The sequence below is a fragment of the Thunnus maccoyii genome, chromosome 13 (assembly GCF_910596095.1).
Source record: "Thunnus maccoyii chromosome 13, fThuMac1.1, whole genome shotgun sequence".
Lineage (NCBI taxonomy): Eukaryota > Metazoa > Chordata > Actinopteri > Scombriformes > Scombridae > Thunnus > Thunnus maccoyii.
Genome location: NC_056545.1, coordinates 17346534 through 17364148, shown reverse-complemented (window position 1 = coordinate 17364148; position 17615 = coordinate 17346534). Strand labels below are relative to the sequence as shown.

The 17615-nt window shown below is 40.4% G+C and overlaps 1 protein-coding gene across 1 annotated transcript in view; it reads right to left on the bottom strand.

Annotated features, from left to right (window-relative positions):
• Positions 1-2672: 2672 nt before the first annotated feature.
• frem2a (FRAS1 related extracellular matrix 2a) overlaps positions 2673-17615 on the bottom strand; it is a 60563-nt gene continuing 45620 nt past the window's right edge. Inside the window, exons 7-24 of the mRNA XM_042432224.1 lie at positions 16058-16207; positions 15717-15926; positions 15191-15388; positions 14625-14789; positions 14180-14362; positions 12682-12812; positions 12044-12202; positions 10941-11244; positions 9967-10098; positions 9244-9575; positions 6347-6539; positions 6129-6254; positions 5893-6020; positions 5643-5777; positions 5369-5495; positions 4102-4289; positions 3831-3977; positions 2673-3364 (exon numbers count right to left, since the gene is read on the bottom strand). Coding sequence (XP_042288158.1) covers positions 2816-3364; positions 3831-3977; positions 4102-4289; positions 5369-5495; positions 5643-5777; positions 5893-6020; positions 6129-6254; positions 6347-6539; positions 9244-9575; positions 9967-10098; positions 10941-11244; positions 12044-12202; positions 12682-12812; positions 14180-14362; positions 14625-14789; positions 15191-15388; positions 15717-15926; positions 16058-16207 — 3557 coding nt within the window. The 3' untranslated portion in view covers positions 2673-2815. The remainder of the gene's footprint in view (positions 3365-3830; positions 3978-4101; positions 4290-5368; positions 5496-5642; positions 5778-5892; positions 6021-6128; positions 6255-6346; positions 6540-9243; positions 9576-9966; positions 10099-10940; positions 11245-12043; positions 12203-12681; positions 12813-14179; positions 14363-14624; positions 14790-15190; positions 15389-15716; positions 15927-16057; positions 16208-17615) is intronic.

Here is a 17615-nt window from a genome sequence, read left to right as displayed (position 1 = left end):
ACAATAATTTTAAACCATTGTCTTGGTGTATGTAATGTAGGCTATATCATTGACACATTAGAGTCTCTTTCTTTCATGCTCTCCTAATAATCATAGCAACTGATGATTATGATTTGTCTGTGAATGTAATTTAAACGTGTATGCTTATGTGAGGTATACAAGTCATATACAAGTCTGTTGAGACAGGTCTAGGTCAAGTCCACAAGCAAATTGGAAGTCATTTGCAAGTCTTTCAGGTCTCTAAATGCTGAACTTTATAAAATGCTGATACCTTTTTTTACATTGCTTGGACCAAGTCCTTAATTAAGTATTCAGGATGTTTTGCTTGTCGCCTGCGTGTCCATCGTTATTTTTTACTGGTTCAGTCTTTTACAAGACAAAATATGAAATTTGAATGTTGAAGTCTCAAGGCAAGTCTTAAAGGCTCAAGTATGTCAAGTCTCAAAACAAACAATTCCAATAAGTTTCAAGTGCTCATTTCTGAGTCTGACTCAAGTTCATGTCTCAAGTCTCAGCTCTATAGCTCTATATATAGTGATTAAATCGACAACAACCTACCAGTAAGCAACAATGTTTATTCTTAAATACATATACATAAAAACCCATTCATAAAAAGACACAAAGTGAATATCAAGTTTGATATTTTGTGCTAAAACCGTCATATACATGGGGATAACTGGCTGTGGGGTATACATTACATTGCATAGCTTGGATTGGCATGTGAGGGATGTGACTCAAAAAGTGCATTTGATGTCAGATATGGTGTTATTTCCCAATTTGTCAGGGTCAACACATCACAGCCGGCAGACTATTAGCAGTAAAAATCCTCACATCCCTCGCTAATTCACATCTTGGCTGATTTCCGGCTCATGTACATCACATTGGCTAACCCTGATACATATTGGAAATAATTATAGCATGATGACTGACAACACCATAATAAGACAAATATTTAGGAACACTGATTTCAGCATGTTGAATTGTCACAGCAGAATAAGACACAGGTTTAACAACACATGTAAACAAGAAATTTCACTAGTGGCATCAACAAAATAATGAGACAGCAGATAATATGAAACATCTCAAACGTAATATTTTTCATGGTGACATACTGATCGGTGAGCAGCTACTTTGTTTGCATCCTTTGTTCAAAAACATGAGTCAGAACACTGAAATCCCAGACAGCACCAGTGACAAAGTTTACAGGAACACAATGTGAGAAGAATAGAGGTCAAATAATTGGATATGGATACAGTATTTGCATGTTCACAGCACCACACTTATTAGCAGTGTAACAAAGAAGTGGAAAGTGGCTCCGCAGAGTTTCTCTTCAGTCAACAGTAGTAAATTGTGTTACAACACACAGTCCATTCTCTGTAAATGAAATAACTCCTGAGATGAGTGTTTTTATATATACGTAACATAAGCAGTGTTTAGACAATGTATTTTGAATAAATATGATCACAGGAACACACAGTGAGGCAACGATATTGCAAGGATGGATAGCTGTAAACATTGTGCTAACAGAAGCAGTGTTGAACTGTAAACACATGACATAGTAAATAATTGAGTTTAAAAAAAATGCAAAAAAAAAAAAGAGATGAGAAAAAACAGTGTGAACCCAACTCTACAGCAGCAGATATGCTCAATATAGCTAGAAAAACCTTTCTCAGCACATGATAAACAAAATACAGAACAAGTATACATGACTGAATAAAATGATTAGCTGGTTAATAAACATAAATTCTGACAGCAGTGGTATTAATCTCCTGTCTGATAAGAGAGTTGTGCCAGTTTAGTTCAGAGATAAGAAACAAGTGTTGGCATCTTGTGTTCATGTTTTTCGTTACACATTGTGTAATCCAGAATGACTGTCCCAGCAAGTATTTTGGGACAAAATAGTAGGCCTGAAGGCACAGTTCACCCCAGAATGAAAATTAATGTACTCATGCAGCACGTTTTGTTGCCAAACATTTGCACTATGGGTTAAATATTTATAATAAGTCCAATATTTACCTTAACATCTACAATATTTTACTAAATAGTATTATCCTCTGGCCATGCATGAACTTTATAACCATTCTGAGGAAATATTTGAGATAATAATGTAAATATTGGACTTTTGGGACCATAATGCAATTGTTAAGGTGGTGAAAGCCTTGAATGTTCTGCAACATATGTTTTCAAAAATGTCTTTTATCCTTTGCAAGCTATAGAAAAGATGATCTTGTTACCATTCATATTTGGGGAGACACATGGAACTACCAGGGCTCACACACTTCAGTGAAGTTTTGACTGACACAGGGTTGAGTCGATAACATTTGAGTGTTCTTTTATAGGTGAATTATTCCTCTCAGTGTCATCTAGTCCCCTTTTACCCGAGGTACACCCGCAGCACTAAATCTCTGACTTGGCCTGCGTGACACTATCTTTATGAGAAAAGTGCTCTTGGTGACTGAACTGTCCTGAAGGGATTTAGCTGCTTCAGGCACTTTAACACCATAAAGCCAGTAAGAGAGAAAGGAAATGTCATGCTACCAGCGGCGCGAGTTGGAATGTAAAGTGAGGACAGTGTATGGGACTGTCATGTTGTTTTCTGTTACAGTGATCAGGTAACTGTAATGGATCCAATACTGTAACCCCCCCCCCCCCCCCCCCCCAACAGGCACACACACCCAATAATGCATATGATCAATCTCAGATTTTTGGTGTTATGTAATTTAATACCAGATAAAAAAAAGAAAATCCAAAATTTTATAAAAGCCCCACATACTCTTTGTCCCTTTGTCCATCTGTCCATCCACACATCCATTGCTCAGACCTCTGAGCTGTTGTGGCAGTCTTGCATCCTCACCACCAACATGGGTTCTGTGCTAACAGACCCTTTCACCACCTCCTGCACCCCCTCTCTCCATCCTTCCTTCCCATCCTTCTGCCTGGATCGCAGCACAAGCACAAGGGTCACAATGATCAGGATAGTCAACAGCAACCCTACAAGTGCCCCCACCACAGTCACCAGACCCTCCTCTTCCTCCTTTGCATTCAGCTCACTAGGTTCCAGCCCATCGGTGAGAAGCTCATTCAACCCCCCCGCACGTCGCTTGGTGCGGTCCAAGGTGATGTGCATGATATTGGTGCCTCGGCTGTTGTCTGCGCCGATATCCTCAGCAACCTCTGGGACTTCATCACCAACCGACCTCCTGGAGCGATGACCTCTGCTGCTTGTTGAGGTCAAGGCGAGATTGTTGCTTGTGGAAACAAAGGAATGGTACTCCAGGCTGCGCTTTCCAATGCCTCTGTTGGCATTCTCTTTGGAACGAACTGTGTAAATGGTGTGTATGTACCACTCACGACCTGCAGCAACCTGAGGAAAACACATAATTATGCATATCTTCGAATTATATTCAGTTTAAAATGACACAAAATACAAAAAGGCATCTTGCAAAAAGAGAGAAATGTCTCATTTTTGATAACATGGGACCTGCTAGTGCTAAATGGACTCATTATTAGACCTTGGATATATGGCAAAAGTACACTTTACCATTCAAGCTGTGATACAGCTGGATTGATTGATTGACAGTCATCAAATATTAAATCACAAGACAGTGTAATTGGTTACTTTCACTGTGGTCCTCCAATAACCACACAATACAACAGAAAACCATAACATCAGTTGAGGCAAAACATACAGTACATATATTAGTGGAGCGACAAAGCCTATATTCAAAGCTTTGACATTTTATACATTGAATGACAAAATAGCATACTAGCTACTGGTTGACAATAAAACTCAGTCATTGGCTATGAGGCTTGAATACAATGAAGCATACCTGGAACATAGCTGTAGAGTCCACTCTAAAGCCATCAGACCCAGGCTGTCTGACGAGGGACATGGCTGATGGATCATCCACTGCCAGCACAGCATTAAAACTGACATCACCAAACACACGTGCCTGAGTCTCTGGCTGAGCCTTGTCCTGGTGAGGTGTGTTAGATTGAGAAGAGATAGAGTAAAAAAGGTAGAAAGGGAATTATGTTTGTATTGATTGTAAAATTCTGTTTTGCATCCCTTTGCTTACTAAAATTGTGACATGTACTTACAAGAATTTTGAATCTATAGAGCAATGACGGAGAGTCAGCCAGGCAGCCAAATTCAAATTTGGTTGGGTTATACTTTGGTACATATCCATCAGCACCAGTGCAGAGGAACACTTTCTCTATGCTACAGAAGAAAGAGTCTCCCAGGTTCTGAACAGGGTCCACCATGACACGACCGTAGATCGTATCACCTGAAATAAGGGAAGAAGACATGAATCCTAAAGCCTACTCCAAGCTGTGAACATGAACCATACTTAAAAGTCCAAGGAGGACAGAATATTTAATACACAAATTTAAATTAATTTAAAGGGCTATACTGCTGGTTTTGCATGTTTTAGCTGATGAACTACAAATCCATATACTTACCAACAGATATACCAACAAATGTCCACAACATACTGTTATGGATATTCCATAACTGACCAGGACAACAGAATGTCAAGCTGTACTCCTCTGTTCTCTCAAACAGAAGATAACACATGTTGTTTAATAAACCAGGAGCCTCACAGGCGAACCAAGGCCAGAATGCAGGTCATCATCAGACGCAACAAGACAAACCAAAGATACAGATTTAGGTCATAGGTTTATGATTCGGAACTGACGAACTAGTTTCTATGATTGGCTTAAAGGCTGGTTTTGGACTGTGTGGGTCAGACGAGTTTGGGGACACCGTACGAACAGGAGGTGTCCCTTGAGTCGCTCTCCCTTGCAAGGTTCTTCATTAAAGTTTTCCCAGAATCATCATACGAAGTTTGGTTTGGTCTTCTCTTCTTCAAACTGACAACTGCCAGTGCATCAGCTCCGAAAATCCACAACACATACCACTGTTTTAGGATTAATTTTCAACCTTCCAAGAGGTTTCAGTTCATCTAAAGTAGCCAGAGTGCATTGTTATGCTGAATTTGAGTTTGTTTATTGGTTGTCTTCCAGGTTCTCAAATCTCAGATGTTGGTTCCTTTAAAAACATAACTTTAACAAAATATAAAGCTGATGTAATGTTCACTGTAGTTAATCAATGTGATTGATTAGCTACAGTATGTCAAGCAAGGCCTAAATCTTTGCAATTTTAATTTTGTACTGTACTGGCATAAACTCAAACCAATAGCTTCCTGAAAAGTAGAAAATCACCCATCGAAAAGTTGACAAACATTATTTAAAGCTAATTCCACCTGTAGTTAATGACCTAAAAACATCTACAACCACTAGTATAGTCCTTTAAACCTTCACTACACAAATGATAAAAGTTCTTTGACCTTGTAACAGGACTTACCCTCAGAAAAGGCTACATCGCTCTCCTGACCGAAACCCATGGAGCCATCAGAGAGCCATAGGCTCCTCTTGGACAACAAGAACATCTGAGTGTTCAGACTGAACTCCACTGCAACTGGGTCACTCACCTGGAAAAAGATGCAGATACTTAGTGAAGAAAGAGAGAGAGCCAGTGACAAAAAATACAGAGAGAGAGAAAAAAGATCTCCCTACGACAAAGAAATATGACTCTTTTGGATCTTATAATAAGTAATTCCAAACAAAGACTTCCTTACTTGCTGGAATCTGATGTCTAGGTCGAAGGTGACTGGTTCTCTGGGGCTGCAGACAGGTGGAACAGTGTATTCCATATTCTGGGCAGTTGTACAGGGGATAAGCTTCACTGTGTAGGTCCCTGAGTAGTCTCTCACCTGTACAGAGCAGAAGGAACCGATACTTAGGTGTCAGTTTGTATCTGTTATTTACACAGTGGATGTTTTAGCTCCTGTACCAGGGCACAAACAAAATTCATGCTGTCATACTTACAGCAAAGTCAGAGGTGAAGGTCCACTGCTGGACTGGCTGGTTGTAAGTAGGCTCACTCCTCACTAAGGTGAGGTTAAAGGTCAGGCCGGGGTGGTCCACACTCATCACCATGGATGACATGGATGTTGCTAAGTAAAGGATATTAAGAGGGGGAGAAGTTCATACTGCATCTTCAGCACTGGTTATTATTGAGGAATAGTAAGTCTGATATGATGACAACAATCTGTCAGTCTCACCAGCTCTTTTTATTCTGCCTCCAGAGTGAGACTCCACAAATAGACCCCTGAAACGAGCCTTGGTGCGGAAGTTTACCACCAAACGTCCCTGGTCATTGATGCGCATACTTGTGGGATACAAAGCACCTGGGAAAATAGATACACACACACACTTAATTCTACAAAACTGCTTTTATGTGGATGATATCTGGTCTAGACGCACTATCTTGGGAACTTACCTTGTAGCTCAGCCTGCGGGGGGCTGCCGATTCCATCCTTCCAGAGAATGGCTGTATCGTATACAAAAGTGAGGCGCAGCTCTGACTGTAGGTCAAAGTGCTGCCAGCCACCGGTGCCCACAGGGGAGTGAAACACATATGAAACGTAAAGAGGCACCCGCAGGGTCACGTATGACTGGACAAGGTTCAGCACCTGTAAGGATGTTTTCAGTGATGAGTAAAGTGAGGCTTTTGATATGTCTTAGAAAACAAAATCATTTAAATCCATCCATACTTGAACATGCCTTTTGCTTCATTATCCTAAATAAAAACAGTTCAAATTTGAAGCTCATTATTTACAAGGATCACTACTTATTTACTTTATAGTTGTGGTTGATGTTATAAAGCAAAAAATCTTCAGTGTGTCTTAAAAAACTGTATCTTCCTTTTAGGTTAAAGGGTGATTGTGGGTCGATAAGCTATAATAAGTACTGAAAAGATGTAACAGATGCACACGTAGTTCTCCTCCACAAGGTGCTTGAACTACTTTCACTCCTACTCAAGGTTCACAAAGATGCACAAAAGTCTTCCTGTGTTGTGCAAAAGGAACCACAGTGGGCAGTGATGTGGGCTTGTATTGTTCTTTTCTATTTTGGTTTTATTTTTATAAGGTTTTCCAAGCATTTAAAACATGATAATTGATTTGACCATTAATGAAGTCCATGTGTGATCTCTAAAATATTGATTTGTAATAACATACACTTTGGGAAATAATCTGAACACATTTAATTTGCTTTTGTAAAGTGAAAAAGAACTGCCACAGTTCTACTCAACACCGTTTGTCAGGATAATATACAATATAACTTGAAATCCATATGAACTAAAACCAGCCACTAGGTGTCTCTGCTCACCAACATTATTTCTAAAATTATGTGCGACTTCACTTACCTATATGCCCACACACATTTGACAAAGCTAGAGTCTCCCTTAGAAATGTTGTTTGATGTGAAGTGAAAATGTGTCAATTTGCATAGTCAATTACCAAACCGAACACTGGGCAGGAGATTAACTGGCAAGAGAAACTGAGGAAAGCAATTTGGCAGAAGATGTTTTCAGTAAAAAAGTAAAAGACTGTAATTCCTAATCCTTTCATTGCTTTCCCTTCTCTGATAAACCATTTCTTCATCTCTTGGCAAATATACTGTAACATGAGGCCATCTAAAAAACATTTGAACACAAAGTACCACTACACTAAGTGTCTTGTATAATATTTCTGCCAACAGAATCTCCATCAAAGACACAATAAACATAGCTGAAATTTATCCAATCCACCACAGTGTCTTTGAAGGATAAATTGTGAATCACTGAATCAGGATCCAAATTACAAATTAAAGGACAGCTAACTAAGAGACAAGCCAGCTCGACCCTAATTTTATTACAAAACCTCCTAAAATAGATTATAACTAACTGAAACAGAATAAAGATAGCAATGATAATAGTTTATTATAAATTATATTATCTCCTACTGCCTTGAAATGTCATGGTCTTTTTTTTCCTTGGGAGTTTGACTTTAATTTTAGAAGCACATGTACTATACAGCAGTTTTGTAGAACAAAATTACAAAGCTTTCTCGAAGACCTAAGAGCCTTTGGCCACAATAGAATAAACCACTGATCAAGGTGATTACAGCCCAAATCAAATATTCTTTCAATGTCAATTTTGTCTTTTGTTCTTTAAAGGTAGGTGAATTATTCCATTCTTTCTGTGCTCTTTGCTTCTTGCACCCTGATGGAGCTGCAAGGCTGAGAAAGTTTCTATTTCCTTTAGCACTCCTTGGACAAAAACACATAACCCTAGTGACAGTGATCTCCCTTAACGAAGTGGACTTAAAAGTCTTGTGGATGACGGGTGTCATGTCTAACTATGTGTGCAAGTGGTTCTTGCTGTAAATGGGGACAAGTAAATTAATTTCTCTCTATCTATCATACTTCTTCTCCATCTCCTTCTCAAACACACACACACACACACACACACACACACACACACACACACACAGCAGTCTGATCAGCCACAAGAAACTCACAGATCAAAGGCTGGAGGAACACAAAAGAGCAGCAGGACATGAGCAAAGGAGCAAGGGAGCAAGGGTCTGTCTCCGAATCCACAATAACAATAAGAACCAGGAGAATGCTCTGTACAGTATACAACACAAGCAACAATTGCAACATCTGCTACAATGATGCAACAACAGCAATTTGCTACTGGAAATTTGTAAGTATCTAACTGACAGCTGAACATAATGCCGAAATGTAACAGTAAAGTCGGACTTCTCTGGTGAGCTGAAATCTCTTCACACCAGCCAGCCAGTAAAATAAAAACTGATTAAAGCCGGCTGATAGGTAATTAAGATTTCTGCTCTTGAGCTTTGCATGATATTGGTGCACTCAAGACATAAAACTCCAAAATAACTATAATTTCTTACATGATTTCACAGATTTTCTGTGAATCTAAGCTGCAATGCTCCATGTTGGAGGTGGTGAGCATTACAGAGGGTGGCTGACAGGTTGGCCATACTGTGTGTGAATGTGTATGTTTGTGTGAACGCACATTAAAAGTTGTCAATCACATTCTGGGATACAAAGCTGGCAAACACGCACACACACACACACACACACACACACAAACATGCACTGAATGAGACATAAATGCAGGCAAACAGATATGGTGCCGTTCTGTCTGTGCGACCCTCTCATTCAGAAAGCTGTAAATAGACTGAACATACAGATATAAACACACACAGGTGGACACACACACGCAAAGGCTAACAGTCAAACAGATGTACATACAAACCCTAGATAGGAATTTTTACGGTGTGGACAAATGTACACAGAAACACACAAAAACACAGATACACACACCTGTCCATCAGTCCCTATGGTGCCTCCACAGTCAGTGAGCAGCTCAGACATGTGATAGTAGCTGGTGAACTCCCAGAGACAGGCCTCCAGGTTGAGATTCCTGTAGAAGCGCAAAGTGCTGGTCCCCCGCAGAGAGCTGCTGAACTGATAGGGCGCTGCTTCTCCCATGCTTTCAGTGTTGCGAGTGGAAGCGGTGATGAAGCTGTGACCTGTGGTGACCTCATTGTAGTCAAGCAGGTTTGAGCAGCGGTGGTTTCCAACCCGGGTACCATCGGGACTGAGAGTCAGCTCAAAGTTCATGAGAGGGCGAGTGGAGATTACTGGAAGCATGCCTGCAAGGTATAGAGAGACAGTGTGATTCTGACTGTGTGCTACTACCTTTGATATACGTACTGAGAGAGGTGATTATTTCAGAAACTTAGACGAAAGACACTGTGGAGAGAAGAGGGGAAAAGTGAGGAGAAGGAAAGCAGGAGAGCAACAGAAAAAAAGGAAGAAGGAAACCTAGAGGAGACGAGGCAGAAGGAAACTGATTAAAAATCAAGAGGGGAATGTTAAGTAGCGGGTGTGCTGGAGGGTTTGTACAGCAGGGTTCGATACAACCCGGCAAGATCTATATTCTGGCTGTCACGCTCCTGAGGATCCCCAGACGTGAATATTACACACACTACATTACACTTCACTTCATCTGTGGTACGGGTCCTGCCTCCAGCTACTACCTACCATCTATGTGAGGCATGGTGACAGTCACTTTGATGAGGTTCGGGTGTTTCGGGTCATCTGCTCCAGTGTAGCGTAGCTTGGCAGAGAAAGGCTCAGCGCCAACGGTCCCCATCTTACGTGGTTGACACATACCTTTATGTGACAGAGGAGAAGTAGAGAAGACAAGAGAGGGTCTGAGGACAAGGACAAACTGAATTGCTATGATTGTGTCTACAGGTGATTACTTCTGTGAAAAAAAACACTGTTAAAATAGCTACTGTAATGTGCTGTGATAGACATATTTCTCATAATCTGCCTGATCTATTACAGCATCAGGTAATGATTTCCAAATTGTGAAGAATACCTTGCAACCACCTGGAGAGAGTATGCATGAACTTGCATTATATTCAGGATGTGTGGGTGGAGTGAGTACAGCATAAATGATAGCAATAGCAAAAGAGAGAGGTTGTATTTTTTTTATCATCTGAGAAAAGAGTGAGAGCTCCGACCCTCTGACTCAAAGCATTAGCTTTTAACAATGGATTCTAGTTTATTGTGGCTGTTATAAGCAGCAAAAACGTCTCTACAATGAATTTTTCATTTTATTATTTGCAAAATGGTCTCCAAAGGTTTCTTTGTATTTCCGTCTGAGGGCCTGACATTACATTTCTTTAATCTTTAATTAATCATTGGAGTTCTTAAATAGCTGAAAAAAATCACAACTCAACAACAAAATGAAAATGGGATCAGAAAAGCTGTATTGTCAATACTTGTTTTCAAGTGATTTTGGTGGGGGTTTTTTCTTTTATGCAGTTGCAGTAGCATCTGTTAAGGACTGTTCATTCAAAAGCTCTATTCCTATATATTCATAATGCTTGGTAAACAAAACCCTTTTTAATCTCTTAGCAACATGGGGCCAAATCTCTGTTTAATCCCCCCTTTAAAAGAGTGGCAACATAAGACATGGAGATGGATGCTCATTGTTCTGTCCTTACCTTCCTGCTGGCTGACAGTGACGATGGGGCTGCTGAGCTCTAAACCCTCATCCCCGTTAGAATTAACGGCCCTAGCGGCACACTGAACCCTGGACCCTGCCTGGAAGTAGACTGAGTCCAATGTTATCATCTTGGAGGATGTAAAGAAGGTGTCAAAGTCCACCTCCCTCATGGGACTGGTGACGCCATCAGGGCCAGCTGGGGCACTGATGAGCCAGCGGTATCGGGTCAAGGTGTTGTTGATGTGCTCGCTGACACAGATAGAGCCTGTCTTGTCATAGTCTGGATATTTTGTGTCGCAAGCCTAAAGGATGGATAAGAAATGTAGCAGGAGTAGGCGGGTGGTTAGGGACAGCAGAGAGATGGGAAAAGATACAGCAGATGCCGGAGGACAAAAGGAGAGAGAGGAACAGAATACAAATGAGTAAGTAATTGTTGCCAAGGAAATCCAGATGTTTCAGTGTGTTTTCATATTTGTGTTCTTAAAATAGCTTTTTTATAGTTAGAAAGAGAGGTAAGCTTTGAAGCCTTTGTGTGGATATCATTTTAAATCCGTTGACACTGCATCTCCTGGTACAGCACTCAACAGTTTTTGACAAGACTACTTCATTTTATCTCCCTGGGGAACTTCCTACGTAGCTGACCACAATGCAGAGAAACACACATACTCACACGGAGAGCCCTATGCACCCACAGCAGTCACCTGAGAAGCAAGTGGCTTAACACATCACAAAAATCCATTTAAGTGTCTCACTCAGCCTGTATTCAAGAGTGGAAGTGATTCTCCTGTGGATGAAAGCACGAGGACTGTGGCCTACTAAATGGTGTAAAATGTCTTTTGAGGACAGGCTAGGGAACTCCGGAAGGACAGTTTAACTTTGGCTGAAGAAAAGTATTGCTCCTGAGGGATAACAATTTGCCCTCCACTCCCACAGGATGTGGGTCCTGATTAGGTCCCGCTACCTCATTACAGAAAAAGCCTATAAATTTAATGGTCGTCTGTCAAGTAGTCTGTTGCTAGAGTGTACTGTTTCTGTGCAATTCGAGCAATTAGGCTAATTTCTATTCTATCCTATATTTCAGTTGATTTCAGCTTGACTCACTGTGACACAGATGACGGGGTAGCCGGCTGGTGGGTGGAGATTATCTGGTGTCCTGGTAACATCATCGTAATAAAGCAGCGACACCACATGAGGCAGAGAGGGGAAGGTGACGTCAGCCATGCTGTTGGTCTCCTCGATGTAAACTATCACTTTAGTTACCTGTTTCAGAAAAAGAAGTCAGAGGTGAATGACAACTGCAGACACAGTGCTGTTTGTCAATCAAGACATCATGAATTACTATCAATGTTATAATGAAACTCATCACAGAACTGGATGTACAGGAAGATGATGATCTCACAGCCATGGCTGATTCAGGGTTTTTCTTTTTACCCTTCTCTCATTTCTCTTTCTCTGCTTCTTTTCTTTTTTTTCTAGGATAATCTATTATTTATTGTAAAATGTTTTCACTGCTTTTCCAGCTGCAACTACAGTAAAGTGGTGCTGTTGTCTGGACCAGGACACCCTTGTCAAAGAAATCCCTGATCTCAGCGGGACTGACCTGGATAAATGTGGGTCAAATCAGAAAAGATAAAAAGTTTTTCATCTCTTTACTTTTTCATCAAGCTGAAATTCCATAACTGTCAGTCTCGATTTTGTTTGAGTGGTGTGTGATGGCTGGGTATGAAAACATTCCTGACCTGAGTTTCAGCCACCATGTTTTCATCAGGCTTCAGGTGGAGAGTAAAGGCTTCTCTCATCTCTCTGACCCCATCATATAGCACCTCCACCTCCACCACATGTTCCTTGTCCCCCTGTTTGAACTCGATGTCTGGGCACACACAAACACACACACGGATACAAATACACACATATCAGGAAAATCAGTTTAAAATGTAGCTGATTTATTGTAAACAATTCACACAATACAGCACAAACTTCAATAGCACAGGCAACGTGAGTAACTTTTGTTGTTGATTTTTCTGTGGAGATAAAAATAGTCAAGAGACATCAAGGCCAAGTTTTCTGAATTTAGTTTTCCATAAAAATGAAAGCCTCACAGGTTAGCCTAGTTCATGTTTTATTGCTTCAGAGGAATATACACTTAGCTAAAAAGCATCGAAGGTTTCTATTTGCATAGTGCCAAAGGTAGTCCATCTCCTTTTGAGGTACAGTAAGTAACAGCTTTGCATTAGAAATGTGCTGTGCTGAGGAAATATTGTGCAAAATGGGAAATTCAACACTGCGTGATTCAAAAACTGCTGGGGATACTTGCACTATTTGAACAGTGGGTAGGCAGGTATGATTTGAATAGACTGAATGTATTCATAAATATTTCAAGCCTTGATTAGGACACATTCACTGTTCTCAATGCTGAGTGGATAGGAAGGAAGGTTTCACCCTGCTGACAAAGCATGAAGACTGTTGAAATTCAATTAAGAATTACATGACCCTCCACTGGACTTTTGCTGAAATTACCTTTCCGCCATTTGGGATGAAATTAGAAATCAATGACCCTTGCCCAAATAAATCCCTATGCCCAAATTTATTAATTCAACATTCCTATAGGGAGCCTTGTTTCACACTTGTCAAAAATTGTCTTATTAGGTGCAGGAAATTCATAAAAAAAATCTTTTCGAAACATATCTGCAGGCCAATGAAAATAGTATTTTGTATCCTGGGAAGTTTTTGACCACTACTGGTGCTGTAGAGTAATGTCTTGATGGGTGGGTGCCTGTATTTGCATCAGATGTTGTAACAGCATGATAAAAATAGATGAAGGTCGCAAGCCAATGAAAACAATGAAGGTGTTGACACACAATAAAAGGCATAGGAGCTGTTTTATGGGGGAGGAGATGCATGTTAGGCCATAAACTGCTGTAATAGTGGTTTTTAATGTTTTAGCCTATTTAGTACAAATTACATTTACTTTTGCTAACCGTGCCGGTGTGTTTTAGATTTTTGGATGATCTAAATCAGTTACTTAACTCTTGTGAACATGAAGTGTGCATCATTTTTTGTTAAAGGCATGTTAGAGGTGCGTGGGTTTGCTGTTTAATTATAGCTTGATCTGAAAAGTCTCTGCTGCCCATTTTGGTGAGAAATATTGCTGTAAAGAAAATCAAGTTTGTTTACTATTAAAACACCACAATACTGCTTTTACTATCATAGCCATAAAAGGATGTGTGTAAGGATTACCTTGAGACACAGGGTAGTAGTCCTCTCCTGAAACTGCTGAGCCGTCTTTGGTGTGAACGCGAACAACAGACACCTTTGATGTGTCACCCACTCGAACTACGGGGATCTTTACAGTTGCCACGGCGCCGGACTCCTTGGGTTCACTAACACTGAACTTGGTTTCCAAAAAGCGGATGATGGGCTCTACGGAGCACCAAAAGGGAGGAAAATATAATCAAATGCTGGCCCATTGTTTGATTATGGAAATAAACCTTGAATTATCAATTAAACAACAATTATATATTAAAAACATTCATTTATACTAGGCATTTATGTTTCAGATTCATAACTCTAATCTTTACAATAATTCAGATAAATAAAACTGGATTAACTGATTTTTATATAACCATCAGCTGCATTCCTGATTTATCTCCACTTCTGTGTCAGCCCTCTTCATCTCACTTACTGTCAGCTGTGTCCTTGATTTTCACCAGGGTCTCATTCAGAGCTCCCACTGATGCACCAAACTGTGAGTCGCTTTTCGGGTTCCCTAAGACCAACCGCAGCTCTTCTCCTTCCTCATACAGCGTGTCATCAACCAGTGACAGAATACAAGGCTTCTCCGCCTCGCCTAGAGTGTACAGTGAGATGGTGATGACGGGACATGTCAAAAAATTTTTGAGGTAGAAGAAAGGATAGAATGACATCTACAATAATTCTTTTTGCAGCATGTAACACCTTATTTATATAACTGTTCTCCCCTTTATTCTGTTCCTTCAGAGGTTTTGGAAGCTGTGTGTACATATTTTATAAAAAATAATACTAAAAATTACAGCGCAGTGGGTAATGTGTTAGGCATAGTTAAACTTGCAAAGTACTGTTGATTTTGGAAAAAAAAAAGGCGACAAAAAAACCTGAAAACACCTGGGGGAGCTGTTTATTTAATTAAAAGGGTGTCAGCTATCAAGATACAAGTTGATTAAAAAAAAGAGAGAAAATAAGTGTGATGTATTTGTGTGATTACTGAAGTACCTGGTAAGAAAGTGATGATGGATGCATCTGTATTAGGTCGCTCGTCAAAGTCTGAGACAACCTGTGCAGCTCCCTGACGGGTGTAACAGCGAACAGTGGATTTGTGTCTGATGTCACCACTGCGGTACACTGTGGCTGTGATGCGACCGTCATGCTCCTCTCCAAAGTACACTGGCTCACGGAACTGGACCTTAGGCACTGTCAGACAACCACCGAGTTCAAACATCATTTATGACAAAGGCAGTAATCATGTTTCTCATTCTGTCTGGGCTGAAATCAATAGATTAAACTGATTTTAAACATCAAATCAAATAACATAGCTGTCATGACAAGCTCTTTTCTGACTGAACATTGGTTATAAAGGTTTGAATTGGTGCAATTCTACTCACTAATAACAATAAAACATATACACACAGCACATTTCATAGAAAAATATGCAATTAAATATGCTTCACATTAACAGTAAAGAAAAAAATAAATACTGTAGGTGAGAAAAAATATACATACAGTAAAACAAATCACTTACAGTCAGACACAGAGTCATTGATGAAGACTGTAGCCTTCCCAGGTTCTCCCAGGATACCATTCACTGCCATGCGTAGGACCAGGTCAAAGCTCTCAGTCCCCTCCAGCTCCGGCTGTCCCAGATCATCCAGAATAGTGACCCTAAACGTCTGCATGCTGACGCCCGGAGCAAAGTCCAGGTTACGACTGATGCCCACATAGTCAATACCGGCTGGAGGAAGAACAGAGTGAGATGATGGGTTGGAAGAAATGACAATGGAGTTAACATACAGGAAGCAGACAAATGATCTTATTGGTAAATTCAGTCGCAAGCAACACTTGACTCTATGACAGGGAGCTTACCTTCTGCAGAGACAGGCTCGGCCTTGCGAGAGCGAACGGTGACAGTGCCAGTTTTAGAAAGATCAGTTCCTGTCCTCCACACTTTGACCTCCACATATCCATCACTCTCATCCACGTGATACTCCACCTCTCCAAAGTAAAACACTGGAGCTAGAGAGCAAAGAAAATAAAAAACGAAAGAGACAGTAATCAAGAGTCAATCTTGTGTATTCTACGTTACAGGTTCATAATTCCCTGTTGTGATCCCTGTCTGTCTTCACTGATGCAGTTTTACTGTGTTTGACATCCTGCCATGAATTTCCAGACTCTTTTGATCAGTGCGCATTTGGTGCAGATGATTTTGTCTTTTTAGTGCTCTAGTTATCTCAATAAACCTCATATCAAAGTGCTAATTGATGCCTGTAGCTGACAAATTTAATGGCATTCAACATCATATAGTGACCGCCTTCGTAGCAGAGTTTGTATTTGCGACCTTGTTACTTTACTTATTCTTAAGTCTTAATGCTACTTGTCTTTTCTCCTTATGCATGCACCTGAGGTAACATTAGACATGTCAGCAGCTGGGGTCAAACAGCGACAGCCCATTAGTCTGAAGTTAAACTGCAGGGAAGCATGACCTTTCAACCTCTCCTGGCCTTTCATCCCACCTCATTGTTACCATTCTTCTGACAGAAACCACTAAGTACTTCCAACAAAAAAAAGATGCAGTTAGCACTGAAAAACAAGGCCTCTGTGTGTGTGTGCGTGTGTGTGTGTGTATGTGTGTGTCTTTCTCTGAATGTTGTATAGTGAGATGGTGAGACACAGAGAGAAAGCGGCCCCCTAGACAGCTCAAAGGCTTGTTTGAACTGGCATTGTTTCCTCAGGCAGCAAAGGCAAGACAGTCCAATGTGTTTGACAGCTTCATCTTTCACAAACCCCCCTGTCAAGTCAAAAAAAACTGACAGGAATAAAAGTTCCTCTGTTTGCTATTCTCTCTCACTCGACTCCTTTCTTATATTCTGCCATATAATCCAAAAATAGCATGCATATTTTCTTTTTTTGTCATGATCAAACACTTTTTTTTTTCCTGAATATTACTTAACTGATATATGAACTTTCATATTTTATTTATATATTTTAACTGGGCCAGATGACAGAAGCTAAGCACAGCATATTTAACTAAGGGACTGAGGAACTTTACTGCAGTTACATTTTGACTCTCAACTCGACAGACTAAGTGACAGCCCAGGGCAACAACATCCAGTGAGTATCACACATCAAGTGCAGCCTGCGCCCTCTCTCTCTCTGCGTCTAAAGACTCGTTTACTAATTGCCTCTGTCTTTCTCTCATACCTTTCCCTCCTACACACTCGTCTTCACTGAACAGATGTAGCGCTGGTTTGTAATGCTAATAGAATTTCTGTATTTGCACAATGGCAGAGTACAAGGAAAATTACAGATTGTGTAGGTGGGAAAAACGTGAAAAAACATCGGACCAAATATGCTGGTAAACAATGCAGGGGCTGTAAAGATTTTTTTTTGGATGATTATTATTGTTAGAATAATACATGCCTCA